This window comes from Pan paniscus, chromosome 13, assembly GCF_029289425.2.
Source record: "Pan paniscus chromosome 13, NHGRI_mPanPan1-v2.0_pri, whole genome shotgun sequence".
Lineage (NCBI taxonomy): Eukaryota > Metazoa > Chordata > Mammalia > Primates > Hominidae > Pan > Pan paniscus.
Window position 1 is genome coordinate 129,403,683 of NC_073262.2, and position 12,999 is coordinate 129,416,681.

At 52.4% G+C, this 12,999-nt stretch overlaps 1 protein-coding gene across 2 annotated transcripts in view; it reads right to left on the reverse strand.

Annotated features, from left to right (window-relative positions):
- The window catches only part of IRS1 (insulin receptor substrate 1), a 64,520-nt gene extending 53,082 nt beyond the window's left edge, over positions 1-11,438 (reverse strand). Inside the window, exons 1-2 of one of the 2 annotated variants that reach the window (XM_008975275.5) lie at positions 6,575-11,432; positions 3,728-3,989 (exon numbers count right to left, since the gene is read on the reverse strand). In XM_008975275.5, coding sequence (XP_008973523.2) covers positions 6,596-10,321 — 3,726 coding nt within the window. In that variant the 5' untranslated portion in view covers positions 10,322-11,432 and the 3' untranslated portion in view covers positions 3,728-3,989; positions 6,575-6,595. Of the gene's footprint in view, positions 1-3,727; positions 3,990-6,574 lie in introns of those variants that run through there. The other variant, XM_003821826.6, reaches the window with a different exon arrangement.
- Positions 11,439-12,999: the final 1,561 nt, after the last annotated feature.

Here is a 12,999-nt window from a genome sequence, read left to right on the forward strand (position 1 = left end):
TACATCTTTTTCAAAGCTCTATTATTCAAAGATCACTGGCTCACTGAATAAGCACAAATAACATTTATCCAAGCAAATTTATTTCAACAAATAGATTATAGCAGAGCCTGCTGCAAGAATACTATTAAAATGGAAAGTGTTCCTTTTATCATACATGACAGTACCTTATACTTGTCCAATCCATCTTATCCCTTTTTGTGAATTAAGAATGGGAGAGATACTACCATTTCCAAAGTATAAGACAAAAATAGAAGCAAATAGATGATACTTACTAACCTATCTTCTTAAAAAGCTTTACAATAAATTTTTGTAACTATGTCATATTAGTTTGAAATTAGTATGCAATTATTATATCATACTAACGTTAAAATATAATTTTAAGTTAAAATTCAATATGATTACACTTTCTGAACATGTTTCAATAACATTTTAAAGAGAGCTCTCAAAGTCTGCTGCATAGCTATGGACTAATAAGGTAACGAAAGAATAAATCAGTTACATAATTATAAATGTGGTAGAGGCAGGATCTATTATTTTACATGCAAAAAAGTACAGTATGAAAAAAAGTTACAGGATCTTTAGTGTGAAACTGGCTTCAAGCATGATTCACAAGAAGCTGTTTTCCTTGAATACAATTTCCAGTAACTTTGTAACATGAGGAAATAATTGAGGAAATGGCTTTCTTTAAAACAAAACAAAACCTTAAAACTGTGAAATGTTCCAATATACTAAATTACCAACCCATCAAAATAAAAGGAACCATTTATATACTATTCAGCTAAGACACATATCTGATTATAGTGAGAGGATTGGAAAAGAATAAGTCCGTGGAGTTTCTTAAGAGGCAACAGACTATTTTAATGACTTGTGAAATCCACATGGAGGGACAAAAAAGGTCGGAGCTTCTGAATATATTGGCAACTCAACAGTCAAGATAACACAGGGTTGGAAAAGCAGTGTTGGCTCAACTAACTAATCAAAAACCCTAAAGCACAAAAAATCTGGACAACACTAATTTTGCCAGCAAGAGAAATATTGAGTTGTTTCATACACCTAAGAGAGAAAAATAAAGCTAAACAAAAAATTGTGGAAGGCCTCCTATAGTCCCCAGTTGGCTTCTCAAATTTCCTTACCATTCACTTAAATGGCTGTCTCACTGAAGAACACTGATGGTACAAATGAGACACATTATCCACAAACACACCACCCCTGAAAAAGAGGTGATTTCCAACAGGATGCATGTGTTAATTTCCACAGTGTGCACTGGTTAAAGCTTACTCTATAGTGTGGGGAGGGGTGGGATGTTTCTGAGAGCTGACCTTAGGATGTAGGAACTAGCAGGTGCCTTGCATTCCCACACACATTTTATTTTTAAAAAGGCGGAAGGAAGAGGAGCATAATTCAGTCTAGAGATGGTTCCAAAAGCTTAGGCTGGTCGATCAGGAGGGTTTGTCTTAGGGTTTGTTAAAACTCGAAAATGCCCCCTTGAAGCAAGAAAAGTTAATGTCAGGCCTGAATCAAACAATGTTTTCCTTCCAGGCCCCAGTCTGTCCATAAAGAATGTCTGATCCAAAGGCTAGAAATGGACAGAACAGGCTATTCTCATGCTTTATCATGACCCTGTCAACAGCTTCTTCGGAAAGAATCCTCATTGCAACTGACCCATTAAAGAGTATCAGTCATTTTCTCCACAACATTCCTATGTTTAGAGCTGCAAAGGAGGTTAGAATAATTTAGAACAAAATCCTCAAGTTACTGATGAAGAAATAGGTCCAGAGAAATTAAGTGACTTGCCCAAGGTCACTCTGCTAGTGAAGGGCACAGGCTGTGTTGGAGCCCAAGATCTCTGGCTCCCAAGAACTGCTTTTTCCATTGCATCATTTAAGATAGCACAAAGCTATTTTCCTGGAATTCTGATTTAAAAAAAAAAAAAAGGTGGCATGCCCTTTGGATCCCAAGTCTCTTCCTGTAAGGCAATGCTGGAGATAGTATTTATTGAGGGGGAACTCAGAGAAATGACTACAATATATGCAACATTTTATGGATTTATTTTTAATATAAAAAGATACCTAAACAATTGCAAACATTAAGCAAATTATTAGCTGCTCAAACTTTTCTGGAACAACAGAGAAACTCTCTCCCACTGCTCAGTAGCAGTTTTGGGGCATAACATTTGCACCTGCTTGGTACGTTTCCAACTGTGATGTTTCACTTGGCCCCTCAGAAAAAGCGCTGCCCTGGGATCTTATGATTCAGTGATGCAAGAGGGATGCTGGCTGGTGAGAAATGCTTATTTGAGAGGGAAGGAGGAGGAGGAGAAAATACTCCCATAGCACTTTTCTTTCTTATTTTCCTTATTTTAGAAAGGCCAAATCTGAACACATTTTCCATCCCATGTAGTAATATATCTCACATAATTTTGGTTACTGGAGGGTACACAACACAAATCTAGCAAGCTTTCAAAATCGATGTGCCCAGCCTAAATTTCAAAATCGATGTGCCCAGCTGTCACTGGGACTGTCAATGATGGAAAAATGAATCTGTGTCTGAGAACGCCACAGCATTTCCTCCAAGCCTTTATGGAACACACTACCCAAACCCTTGTCACACCGGGTTCTCAGGATCTGCAAGCTGCAGTCCGTCTTTCATTTCGCTGTGAGCTCCCTCACAGCCCAGGAGGATGCGTTTTCCCAGCTCTTACCTAGCTCAGGTGCTTTGCAGTAAAGTGTATGGAGCCTAGGGCACTTTCAAGCCAAAGGAATTCCCCCTCCCCCCCATGACCCAAAACGATGGCATCCGCAGCACTCGCAGGTCTCTCTCCCTCCCTTGGTTGAGGGGGGCGGGCAGGAATCGCGGGCCAACCCCACCTGGCCCGCAGGCCCGCAGCCACGTGCGGGACTCCCTCCTGCTCGCGGATCTCGAGACCGGAAGACGAAGGAACGTGGCCTCGTAGTAAACCGTAGTAAAGAGAGAAGGGAAACAAAATGGGGCTCGTCACATGGTTACGGCCTGGATTTTTCTCAATTAAAAATAAGAGCAAGTGTGTGTTTCCGGCCCCCGTCCGTGGGCTGGTTGGACTTTTTCATTCTTAGGATTCTGATCCAAATGCAAGAATACAGCTGAGGGCACAACGTCCTCAGTCGGCGGGCGCGGTGCGGAGGGGGCCTGCGGCTCAGCCTGCGGGCACCCGCGGGAAAGAGGTGCCAGGCAGGGTGGCAGAAAGCGGCCCAGGGACGCCCGCCCGCCACCACCGCCAGGGGACCCGCGGAGAGCCCCGCCCCGCGCCCGCCGCGGCTCAGCCGTTTCACATGCTGATTGGCTGTGGTGGGGGCCAATCAGCGCCCAACCGCCCCGCCCGCCCGGGACCCGGAGCCGCGCGGCTGTGCCCGAGGGCGGGGCCTCGCCCGCCAGCGCCGACCACGCGGCCCGGGAAGGGGCCCCGCCGCCCTGGATGACCCGAGACGGGCGGGGGCGGGAGACCCGAGGGCGGTCTGGCTGCAGATTCCCCCACCCCGGGCGAAAGGGGGCTCGGAAGAGGGAGGAGAAGGAATGCAGGAAGCGGAGGTGACCCGGAAAAGGGAAAGTGCCAGGGCCGAGAGGGTTTGCGCCAGCCAAAAAGGCCACAGGGCTCGGGAAAGGGGAGGGAGGGAGGGGAGGCAACCTTGGAGGTACGGAATCCTTGACATCACAAAAAAGGAAACTGAATGAAAAAGAAATGGAAAGAGTCTTTTTCTGTTTTTTTTCTTTTTGTTTTTTCTTTTAAAGGGGGAGGGCATAACAAAGAATGACAAAAACAAAAAAACTGAACCCAAAAGGCATGGCTGGGGTCTGTGTCTTTGTCAGCTGCAGTTTCAAAACTAAAAGATAAATTTGATGCCGGGTAAAGGTGGCAGGGCTGCTATGACCGAGTCTGAGAGGCTCTTTTTGCCCTGCTTCTTGGGCTCTCAATTTACTCTCTGCAGAGAGTGGGCCACAAGTACTGCGAAATTCTGAAAAGGAGCAAAAGAAAAAAAGGATAATGTCAGGAACATGAAATAAGAGGTGGAAACAAAGGGATGGCAGGGGATAGTACTAGAAAACGAGCAAGCCAGAACTAAGAGGCTATGCAAGAGAAAGGGCAGGCAGAAAAGGTCACTGGACTACAGGTAAAGCAGACAGGCTTCCAACAAGTCGAGCTCCTGAGCTCAGTGCTTCACAAGTGTTCTCCTCTAACAGACAATGAAAAATTTTAAACAAGCCGAGATGTTTCAACAGAGCCCACGCCTCATCATACCTCTATTCCTTTCACCGAGTCTCAGGTTTTACCTGAGAAATGAGGAAAAGAAGCAAAGACAGCAATTGCTGAGGAAAATAATGTTTGCACACACATACTCATTCGGAGCAGAAGCTGTTTGCCACTCACAGGTCTGACTTCTGTCTGTTTCAGATAGCTATAGAATAACATCTTTGGACTCAACAGGGCACAGGCAAGCAAGCAGAATTGAGGATGTAAATGTGCCAGGTAGCATTTGGTGCCTCACTTTAAACACCAACACAAACATCTCAAATACGCATTGTAGAATTTTCCTGGCACTGTGCAAAGCATGGTCTATTGTTACTCCAGAATTATTAGAAATAGGATTATATGATTATTCCAGAATATTTTATTTTCCCAAAGAAGGTTAAGGGTAGAATTTTGTAGAGTTTTTGTTTTTTTAATGCATCCAACACATAGGAGAATTTTATTTTAAAGCCCTTTTTAAAAATGAAAATTCTAGTTGGTCATCAATTTTCTTCAGAGCAAACATCATTTATTCTACTCTATAAAAAGAAACCTAAACAAATTAAGATGACAAGTAAGAAAAACTTATTCTCTTTATCTCCTTTAAAACCAAAATTTTAGTTCTGCTGGGCTGGTTTTCTTCAAATTCTCATTATTTTACCAATGAGGCACTTTATAATACAAATGCTTAAAGTGTTGAGGGATCCTGACTCCCAAAAACATCATTTGATATAACAAGATTTGTACTACTGACGTTGATATACACAATTAAATCTTCTAGTGAATGATGAAAATAAATGTTGAAGTAAATACTGATCAAATAAATGCTTTTTGTAACATATCACCCAAAATCTTCATTTGAGTGTTCATATACCTTTTTCTTGTTCTATAAAATAGAGAATTATATGGATCAAATATTGGAAACAGAATTAAGAAGACTATGAACACATGATAAATAAATACCTGTCAATAGGAAACCAGGGCACAGATTAATTTCTTATGAATGGACACAAATTAAGAAAAATCAGTGCTTTTAAAAGCTCATTCTGTGGAGCATAGATAAAATTCACAAGATAATCAGTTTGTCAGAGTAAAGTGTTTCCAAATGCTGGAAACTTCTGCATTGCCAACTCATCACATTATTTGCAAACTGTACTCTCTTCTACCCACAATTATGACCACCAGAAAACAGGATCAACAGAACGAAGGGCAGGCTAATTTCCTATTACAAATGTTTTTCATTTTTAATACGGCATTAGCCACAGAAGACCTAAAGCCAACTTTCAGCATTTACTGTGGTGTCTACTCTTGAACTTAAAGGCACGCAGCAAATAACCCTAGAAGTGGAGGGTATACAGTTTAGCCCTTCTACTCAATGCAAAACAAAACAAATTAAGGCATGTTCCTGACTTAGTATGCATTCTTCTCAACAAATAAAAGTAATTTTACAGAAGATATATAGTAGCCCCCAAATGATATCTGTAATGTCTCAGTGCAAGAAGAGATAACTATAAGGCAGACATCCTAGGATGAACTCCCATAACTCTTAATAATGGGTCCCAGACACATACAGAGTTTCCTGCATATCCTGTACGAGAGAGGCCAGGCCCGTGGGATGGTGGGTCGGTGTGTGAATAATATTTCACAAATCCTGGTACATGAACAAAAGGAGAACGTCACCCATAATTACTTTCTTGAGAGATCACAAAATAGATAGGTACTTCTCTCTAAATACGTATTTCTAAAAAGCTCTTACTCCTGATCTTTTTAGGGCAGGATGAATAGAAATCAATGCTTCCCGCTGCTGTTTATGTTGCCCTAGTATTATGAAATCACAGAACAAAAGTACAGAGAACAACTTGATAAGATCAACCTTAAGGGCTCCCAGAAACTATTAAGATAGTTTAAGATAAGGAAGGGTTTAGCCCCTGTGTTAACAAATATTTTTTGTAGAACTGTCCCTTCCAGGGGCTAACCTAAATATATAGTGAAAAGAAAACTTCAACAAACAAATCAAGCTTCTTACGGAGGAAGTCTACAAACCTCAGAACTGGCATAGGATATATGTTTTAAAAATACTGCAGTAACTACTTCACTAAACGAAAAAGCCCTCCTGTGGCTGCTCCTACATGTTTGTTTGACTCTCTGCCAGATGTCAGTGTGGGGTGAGCATCTTGTGTGCCCTGAGAATGTAAGTGCATTCTCCCTGAGGAAGCAGTGGGAAAGAACAGGAAGGGGCAGAGGCGAAGAACAGAATTCAAGCACAAGGTTAAAAGCAGTTTTGTCTTCTGACTTTGTCACCATGAAACGCACCTGCTGTGATGTCCAGTTGAGCTACTGACGGTCCTCTGGCTGCTTCTGGAAACTGATGCTGGCATAGGCGCTTAAATCCTCACTTGAGCGGCGGGTGGAGCTGCTCTCACCGCTGCCCAGGGGTTGATGAGGGGGTGGGGGTGGGGGAGGCTGCGGTTCAGGGGTGCACTCCTGAGGGCACTGTTTGAAGTCCTTGACCAAATCCAGGTCTATGTAGTTAAGACCATTCTCCAAACCCCCAGCAGCCCCACACAGTTGGGCTGGCTCCTTGGGGGCTCCCCCAAGCTCCCCAGGCCTCAGCCACACATTCTCAAAGGAAGCAGAGCTGTGGCGTTTCACATCCTCGCTGCTGCTGCTGCTGCTACCGCCACCGCCCCCTACTGTTGCCCCCGCTCCAAAGGGCACTGTGTTGCCCACCCGGGTGGCACTGGGTGTTGAGGAGAAAGTCTCGGAGCTATGCCTCCGCCGGCACCCTTGTGGGTCTGCACGGATCACTTTGGCACTCTGGTTGCGGTTAGGACTGAGGTTCACCCGGGTGAAGGCGCTCATGCCCCCAGGTCCTTGTGGGCCCCCCAGCAGGGACGAGTGGGCAGCCAGCTCTGCTGCCCCTTGAGGCCCAGTCGGGGAAGCAGAGACTGCTGAGGATGAGGAGGCAGCAACCATGGTGGCCCTGGGCAGGCTCACCTCCTCTGCAGCAATGCCTGTCCGCATGTCAGCATAGCTTACAGGGGCAGCTGGCGAGGTGTCCACATAGCTCTGACGGGGACAACTCATCTGCATGGTCATGTAGTCACCCCGGCTGCTGGGCACTGCCCGGGTAGGCCTGCAAATGCTAGCAGCCCCGGGAGGTACAGGGCCCAGTCTGCCCATCTCGACCCCAGTGCTCTCCTGCCAAGCTGCCCTCCGGCCCGGCCCCAGGTCCATCTTCATGTACTCCTCAGTGCCAGTCTCTTCCTCTCTGGGAGCTGGCTGGAGCTGGGATGGACACCTGACAGAAGGTGAGCTGTGGGAAGCCACCGGGCCAGACAAGTAGCCAGGCTGATCACTCCCAAATTCAATATTGACATATTCCCCCGGGCTCTTGGGCTCTGGAGGGTGCAGCAAGGGCTGCTGCTGCTGCTGCTCTCGGGCCCGAGGTAAGGTGCTGGCCTTGGGATCCCCCAGGGACAGCCTCGTGGGCCGGGCCAGGCGGCTATTGGTCTGAGCAGCTGTGTCCACCTTTCGAGGCAGATGGGGCTGCAGAACCTGATGGTGGGGATGTGGAAGGCTGGGCTCCAGCCTAGCCCCGCAGTATCCCCCACCCAGGCTGTCGCTGCTGGTGGAAGAGGAAGAATCATCCGCTGTTGCAGCATAGAGAAGGCGACCAGAGCTAGTGGAAAGGCGGAGGTGCTGATGCCGGGCACCCTCCTCCGGCTCCCCGGGGCGCTGGGTGTGCTTAAAGGATCTTGGCAATGAGTAGTAGGAGAGGACTGGCTTGTGCTGGGGGTCCTCAGGGCCGTAGTAGCAGTCGGAGGGGCTGCTGGTGTTGGAGTCCCCCACTGGTGACATGTTCATGTAGTCACCTGTGCAAGGTAAGAGCTTACCACCGCTGCTCTCCACTGGGGGTTTGGGGTGAGGCAAGACATGAGAGTGGTGGCCCCCTACCCCGTTTGTCCACAGCTTTCCATAGCTGGTCCCGGAAGGGACGGCATTGCTGCTGCTGCTGCTGCTGGGGCCACCTCCAATGTCAGGAGAGCAGCCGCCGCTGGGGGACATCATCATGTAGCCATTGGGGTCCACTCTCTGGGGATGGCGTCTGATGGGATTGATGATCTGCTGTGGGGCAGATACGCTCTTGGGGCTCATGGGCATATAGTCTCCACTGCCCTTTCGGCCGCTGGGCACTGGGGCCACCCCTGGGGACATGGGCATGTAGCCATCATCCGTGTGGAGGGTGGAGCTGTCTGGGCGGTGGTGCCCCCCCCGACGCTCCAAGGGGTGCATTTCCAGACCCTCCTCTGGGTAGGAGTGGGTGGGCACGAAGGCGGAGTGCCTGTGTCCCGGCAGTCGGCCTCCACTGCCACCTCCTGGTGGGTAGGCAGGCATCATCTCTGTGTACTCCTCAATGGAAGCCACTGAGGACTGGGACGGGGTCTTCTGGTGGGTAATGGTAGGGGATGTGCCTGCCGAGTGAGTTCTCTTTCGGAACCGATTATCCAGATCTGCAGCACTGGCTGCTTCATCCCCAGCCAAGGCTGGACTCGTGCCCAAGCCTGTTCCTGGGGTGCAGCGGTGGCCATTGCCACCCCGAGACAAAATGTAGTGACCGTTGGGGGCGGTCAGGGTGGAGGGCCCCTTACCACCCATGCAGATATAGTTGCTTAGCTCCTCCTCACCGCGGGCTGGTGGGGTGTGGCCCAGGGAATCCGGAGTGACACTGCGGAAGGAACTCCGGAAATCGCAGGGACTGGAGCCATACTCATCCGAGGAGATGAAACCGCCATCGCTGGGGGAACCAGACACCGAAGCACTAGATCGCCGTGGGAAGAGACAATCCGAGGTGGAGCCATGGCCACTGGTGCTACTGGACGACAGACTGACCGGGCTGGTGGCCGAAGGCGAGCAGCGGGAAGCCGGCATGGGGATGGAGCGGCTGTGGTTGAGCGGGGGGTGCAGCCGGGCGCTGCCCCGATGCCGGTGGGCGTGGGTTCTGTTGGTGCTGGGACTCACAGGGCTGCCGTCCACCGAGGCTGGGCGGGACATGGTGCCTTCGCCGTCACTGGAGGCGCGGACACGGAAGGAGCCTGGCTTCCCGCCCACCATGCTGGCCGGGGAGGTGGCGGTGATGCTCTCAGTGCGCGATCGGCGGGTCAGCCCCACCTGGCTGGGCGGGGGATTGTTGAGATGGTGCCGGCGCAGGGGGACGCTGATGGGGTTAGAGCAGTTGGACGAGGACTGGCTCTTGCTGCGAGGGCGGAACTCATCACTCATGGCCCGCATGGCCTCCAGGATGGTCTCGTGCATGTTCTGGGCCACCACAGAGTCATCCACCTGCATCCAGAACTCCCCGGGCCCCGTCACGGCAGAACGGCCCACCTCGATGAAGAAGAAGTTTTCCGAGTGGCCACAGCGCCTGATGTTCATCAGCTGCAGCACCACGGCCGCTGCCTCCGAGTTCAGCTTCACGAAGCTGATGGTCTTGCTGGTCAGGCAAAGGCGGTAGATACCAATCAGGTTCTTTGTCTGACCCAGGCCCTTGGGCTTCAGGATCACTTGCCAGACCTCTTTGAATGCGGGTCCTGGGGGCACGTCACCGTAGCTCAAGTCCTCCCCAGCCTCACCAAGGCCGGAGCTGCCGCTGCAGCTGCCCCCACCACCTCCCGCCCCGAGGGCCGCAGCTCCGTCGTGGTGGCCCTTAGCACGGTTGTGCAGCTGTAGGAGAGCCTGGTACCAGCTGTCTTGCTCGGCCTCGCTGTCCGCCGCGATGGCAAAGTGCTCGTCCCGGGTGTAGAGAGCCACCAGGTGCTTGTTCTTGGAGTCAGCCCGCTTGTTGATGTTGAAGCAGCTCTCAAGGGGGATCGAGCGTTTGGGGGCGCTCGACTTGTGCCGCCACTTCTTCTCGTTCTCGTAGTACTCGAGGCGCGCCGGGCCCCCAGCCTCGCTGGCCGCGCGCAGTACGAAGAAGCGTTTGTGCATGCTCTTGGGTTTGCGCAGGTAGCCCACCTTGCGCACGTCCGAGAAGCCATCGCTCTCCGGAGGGCTCGCCATGCTGCCACCGCCACCACCGCCGCTGAGCAGAGGGAGGCGCCGAAAAACAACCGGGTGGGGGGCGGAGGCTCCTCGCCGCGGCCCCGCACATGCAAACAGGGCTGGAGGCAGCAGAAACCCCGACTCTGAAATCCACGCCGCCCCCCGCGCCGGGGAGGGGCAGCTGAAGGAGGACGCAGCTGCTGAGCCAAGGAGAGAGCCCGACCGGAGTTTTCGGGCGCTTCACGCCCGGCGGGGAGGCAGTGCGTCCGGGGTGAGGGCAGCCCCGATCCTCCGAGAGCCAAGTCTCCTCTCAGCCGCCGCCGCCACCAGGAAGGAGCGAAGATGCATCTCTCGTCGCCCCGGCTGGAGTCCGGCACAGGGAGGCGACAGTCGGGGGTCCCTGCCGTGCCCCTCCAGGAGCGCGCGCGCGCGCGCCTTCCCTCCTGAGTTCCCCTCTGGAAGTAGCGATTCCCGAGGCAAATTAAATATCCTTGGGCAGGGGGAGGCGGGTTGCCAAGTCCCAACGTTGCACGGGGTTCTCCCTCCTCCTCCTTCGCCTCCTCCCACCCCCCAACCGTCCCAGCCGCCACCAGCCGCCCAAATACCAGCTCAATCGCAGAGACCGCGGCGCTGCGGCTGTTGCTGTTGCTGTTGCTGCTGCTGCTGCTGCTGCTGCTGCTGCCGCCGCCCGCGGGCGCGTCCTCTGCAGCCCCCATCCGGGCCCATCTCGGCGGGCGGAGAAAGTGGCTTTTCCATGCGAAACGCTACTGGGCAGCCAGTACAGCTGGGGACCGGCCGGAGGGACAGGCTCATCCCTGCCCCTCGCTCCAGGCGGCTGGGGAGGAAGGGAGGGGACAAGGGCGAGAGGCGTTGGGGGAGGTTTGGGAAGGGTTCGGGGAAGACGCCTGTTCCTCGGGAGGCGCTGCCGCTGCAGTTACTTCTCCCCTCCTCCCTCCTCCTCCTCCTCCTCGGAGAGTTGCCGAGAGCCCCAACCAAAACAAGCGGCGGCGTCTGGCTCTGCGCGCCGGCCCCCTCCGACCGCGCCGCCGTCTCACTCGGAGGAGAAAAACACGTGACGGAGCCTCCGCGCTCGGCAGCCGGGCAGCCGCCGCCGGGAGGCTCCCGCCCGGGTCTCTACATTCCGGGCCGAGCCCGCCCCGCGCCCGCCCCTCTCCGCCCCCCAGCCGTGCTGCAGCGGCGCCCGCGCCGACCCAGGCGCAGCGCTAGGACAGCGCCCCTGCGCGGCCGCCAGCTCCGGCGCAGCGCCTCCCTACACGCGCGCCACCCAGGGCGCCCCCGGCCCGCAGGAATCCCCGCGGCGGGCGCAGGCGGGGGTGTTTGGGTGGCTACCCGAAAGCACGAGGGGAGTCTGGGAAAACGGGAGGGGGCGAGCTCGGGAAGACGCAGGAGTGAGGGTGGGGGGCGACGGGGGGGCACTGCGGCTACAGAGCCCCGAGTGGGAGGCCGGGGGGAGGCGGGGGCGCCGGAGCCGGGCTGCCTCTTACCTATCAGGTAAGACTGACCCACGGGAGGGAGGTTTCTAGTCAAGGCTGTTTCCCCCAGGAAATTAAAAGCTAGATTTCGGCTTCAGGGCGATAGGCCATGGTGAGGGGATCTGTATTTTTTAAGGTTTTTCTAAAGGACTTCTGGGCCAGCCTTCCACCTTGGGATCCCCAGATTTATTGCCGTGAGGTACCTGGAAGGAACAGAGGGACGCCCAAGGGCAGTGACTGGGGGCAGTTATGGTCACTACAAAAGGAGAGCAGGGATCCCCAGGAAGTGTCTCACGTCCGGCGCTGTGGAATTAGTTGCTGATCAAGTAGGGAGAAAATGTAAATATCACCTTTTCTCCTGCTCCCCTTGCCCATCCGTGTGACGGGGGGACTCACACCTAAGGCTGAGGGCATGGGGGAGGGGAAATGAGAGGTCCCATATCATATTCCGAAGTCTATCCGTGACTTTAAAAAGCTGTTAGGGACCTTCAGAGGGTTCATAAGGCCAAAACCCTACTGTGCAAATATTGGCTGAAATGTTTGTTTCACACACAGCTCCCACACCCATTGAACCACCCTATAAATTTTTAACCTTGACCACAAGGATAACAGGGAGAAAACAAGGATGGTGCCAGCTCAACTGTACAGGAAAATGGGTACTTCATGAGTGGACCAGATCAGCAGCCTGGGTCTACTTGAAGCGCCCCTTTCAGGGTCACCTTGCGGTATCAGTCTCCCCACAAACAAACGCTCCCCAAAGTTTTTTTATTTTTTAAGCTGACCTATAAACAAGCAGTTTGTCCCTGCTTGCTCGCCTGGCACTAAGGACCCACAGAGATGTCACTCGGTTTAATGCTGTCTCATTTTGATGCCTGGCCCGTTTGGGGTTGCCGCCCCTTTACTACGCCGGGACCCTCCTCGGCCTCAGGCTCCCAGGCACTGCAGGATGCTGGCTGGGCACTCAGCAGTCGAGGCGCTGGGCATGCTCAGTGGCTGGGACCCGCCGGGCCGCGGCGGAGCGCGCCTCGGCCCAATGCAGCTGAGGGGCGGAGCGAGTTTCCCGAGGAGGCCTGCTGATTGGTGGGATGGCCTGTTTTTCAAGCCTTGCACTGCAGAGGGAAGGTGGGGGTAAAAGGGTTGAGGGTACCAAGGTAGGTTGCAAAGCGTAGTAAAAAAAGAAAAAGAAGATGATGATGATGAAGG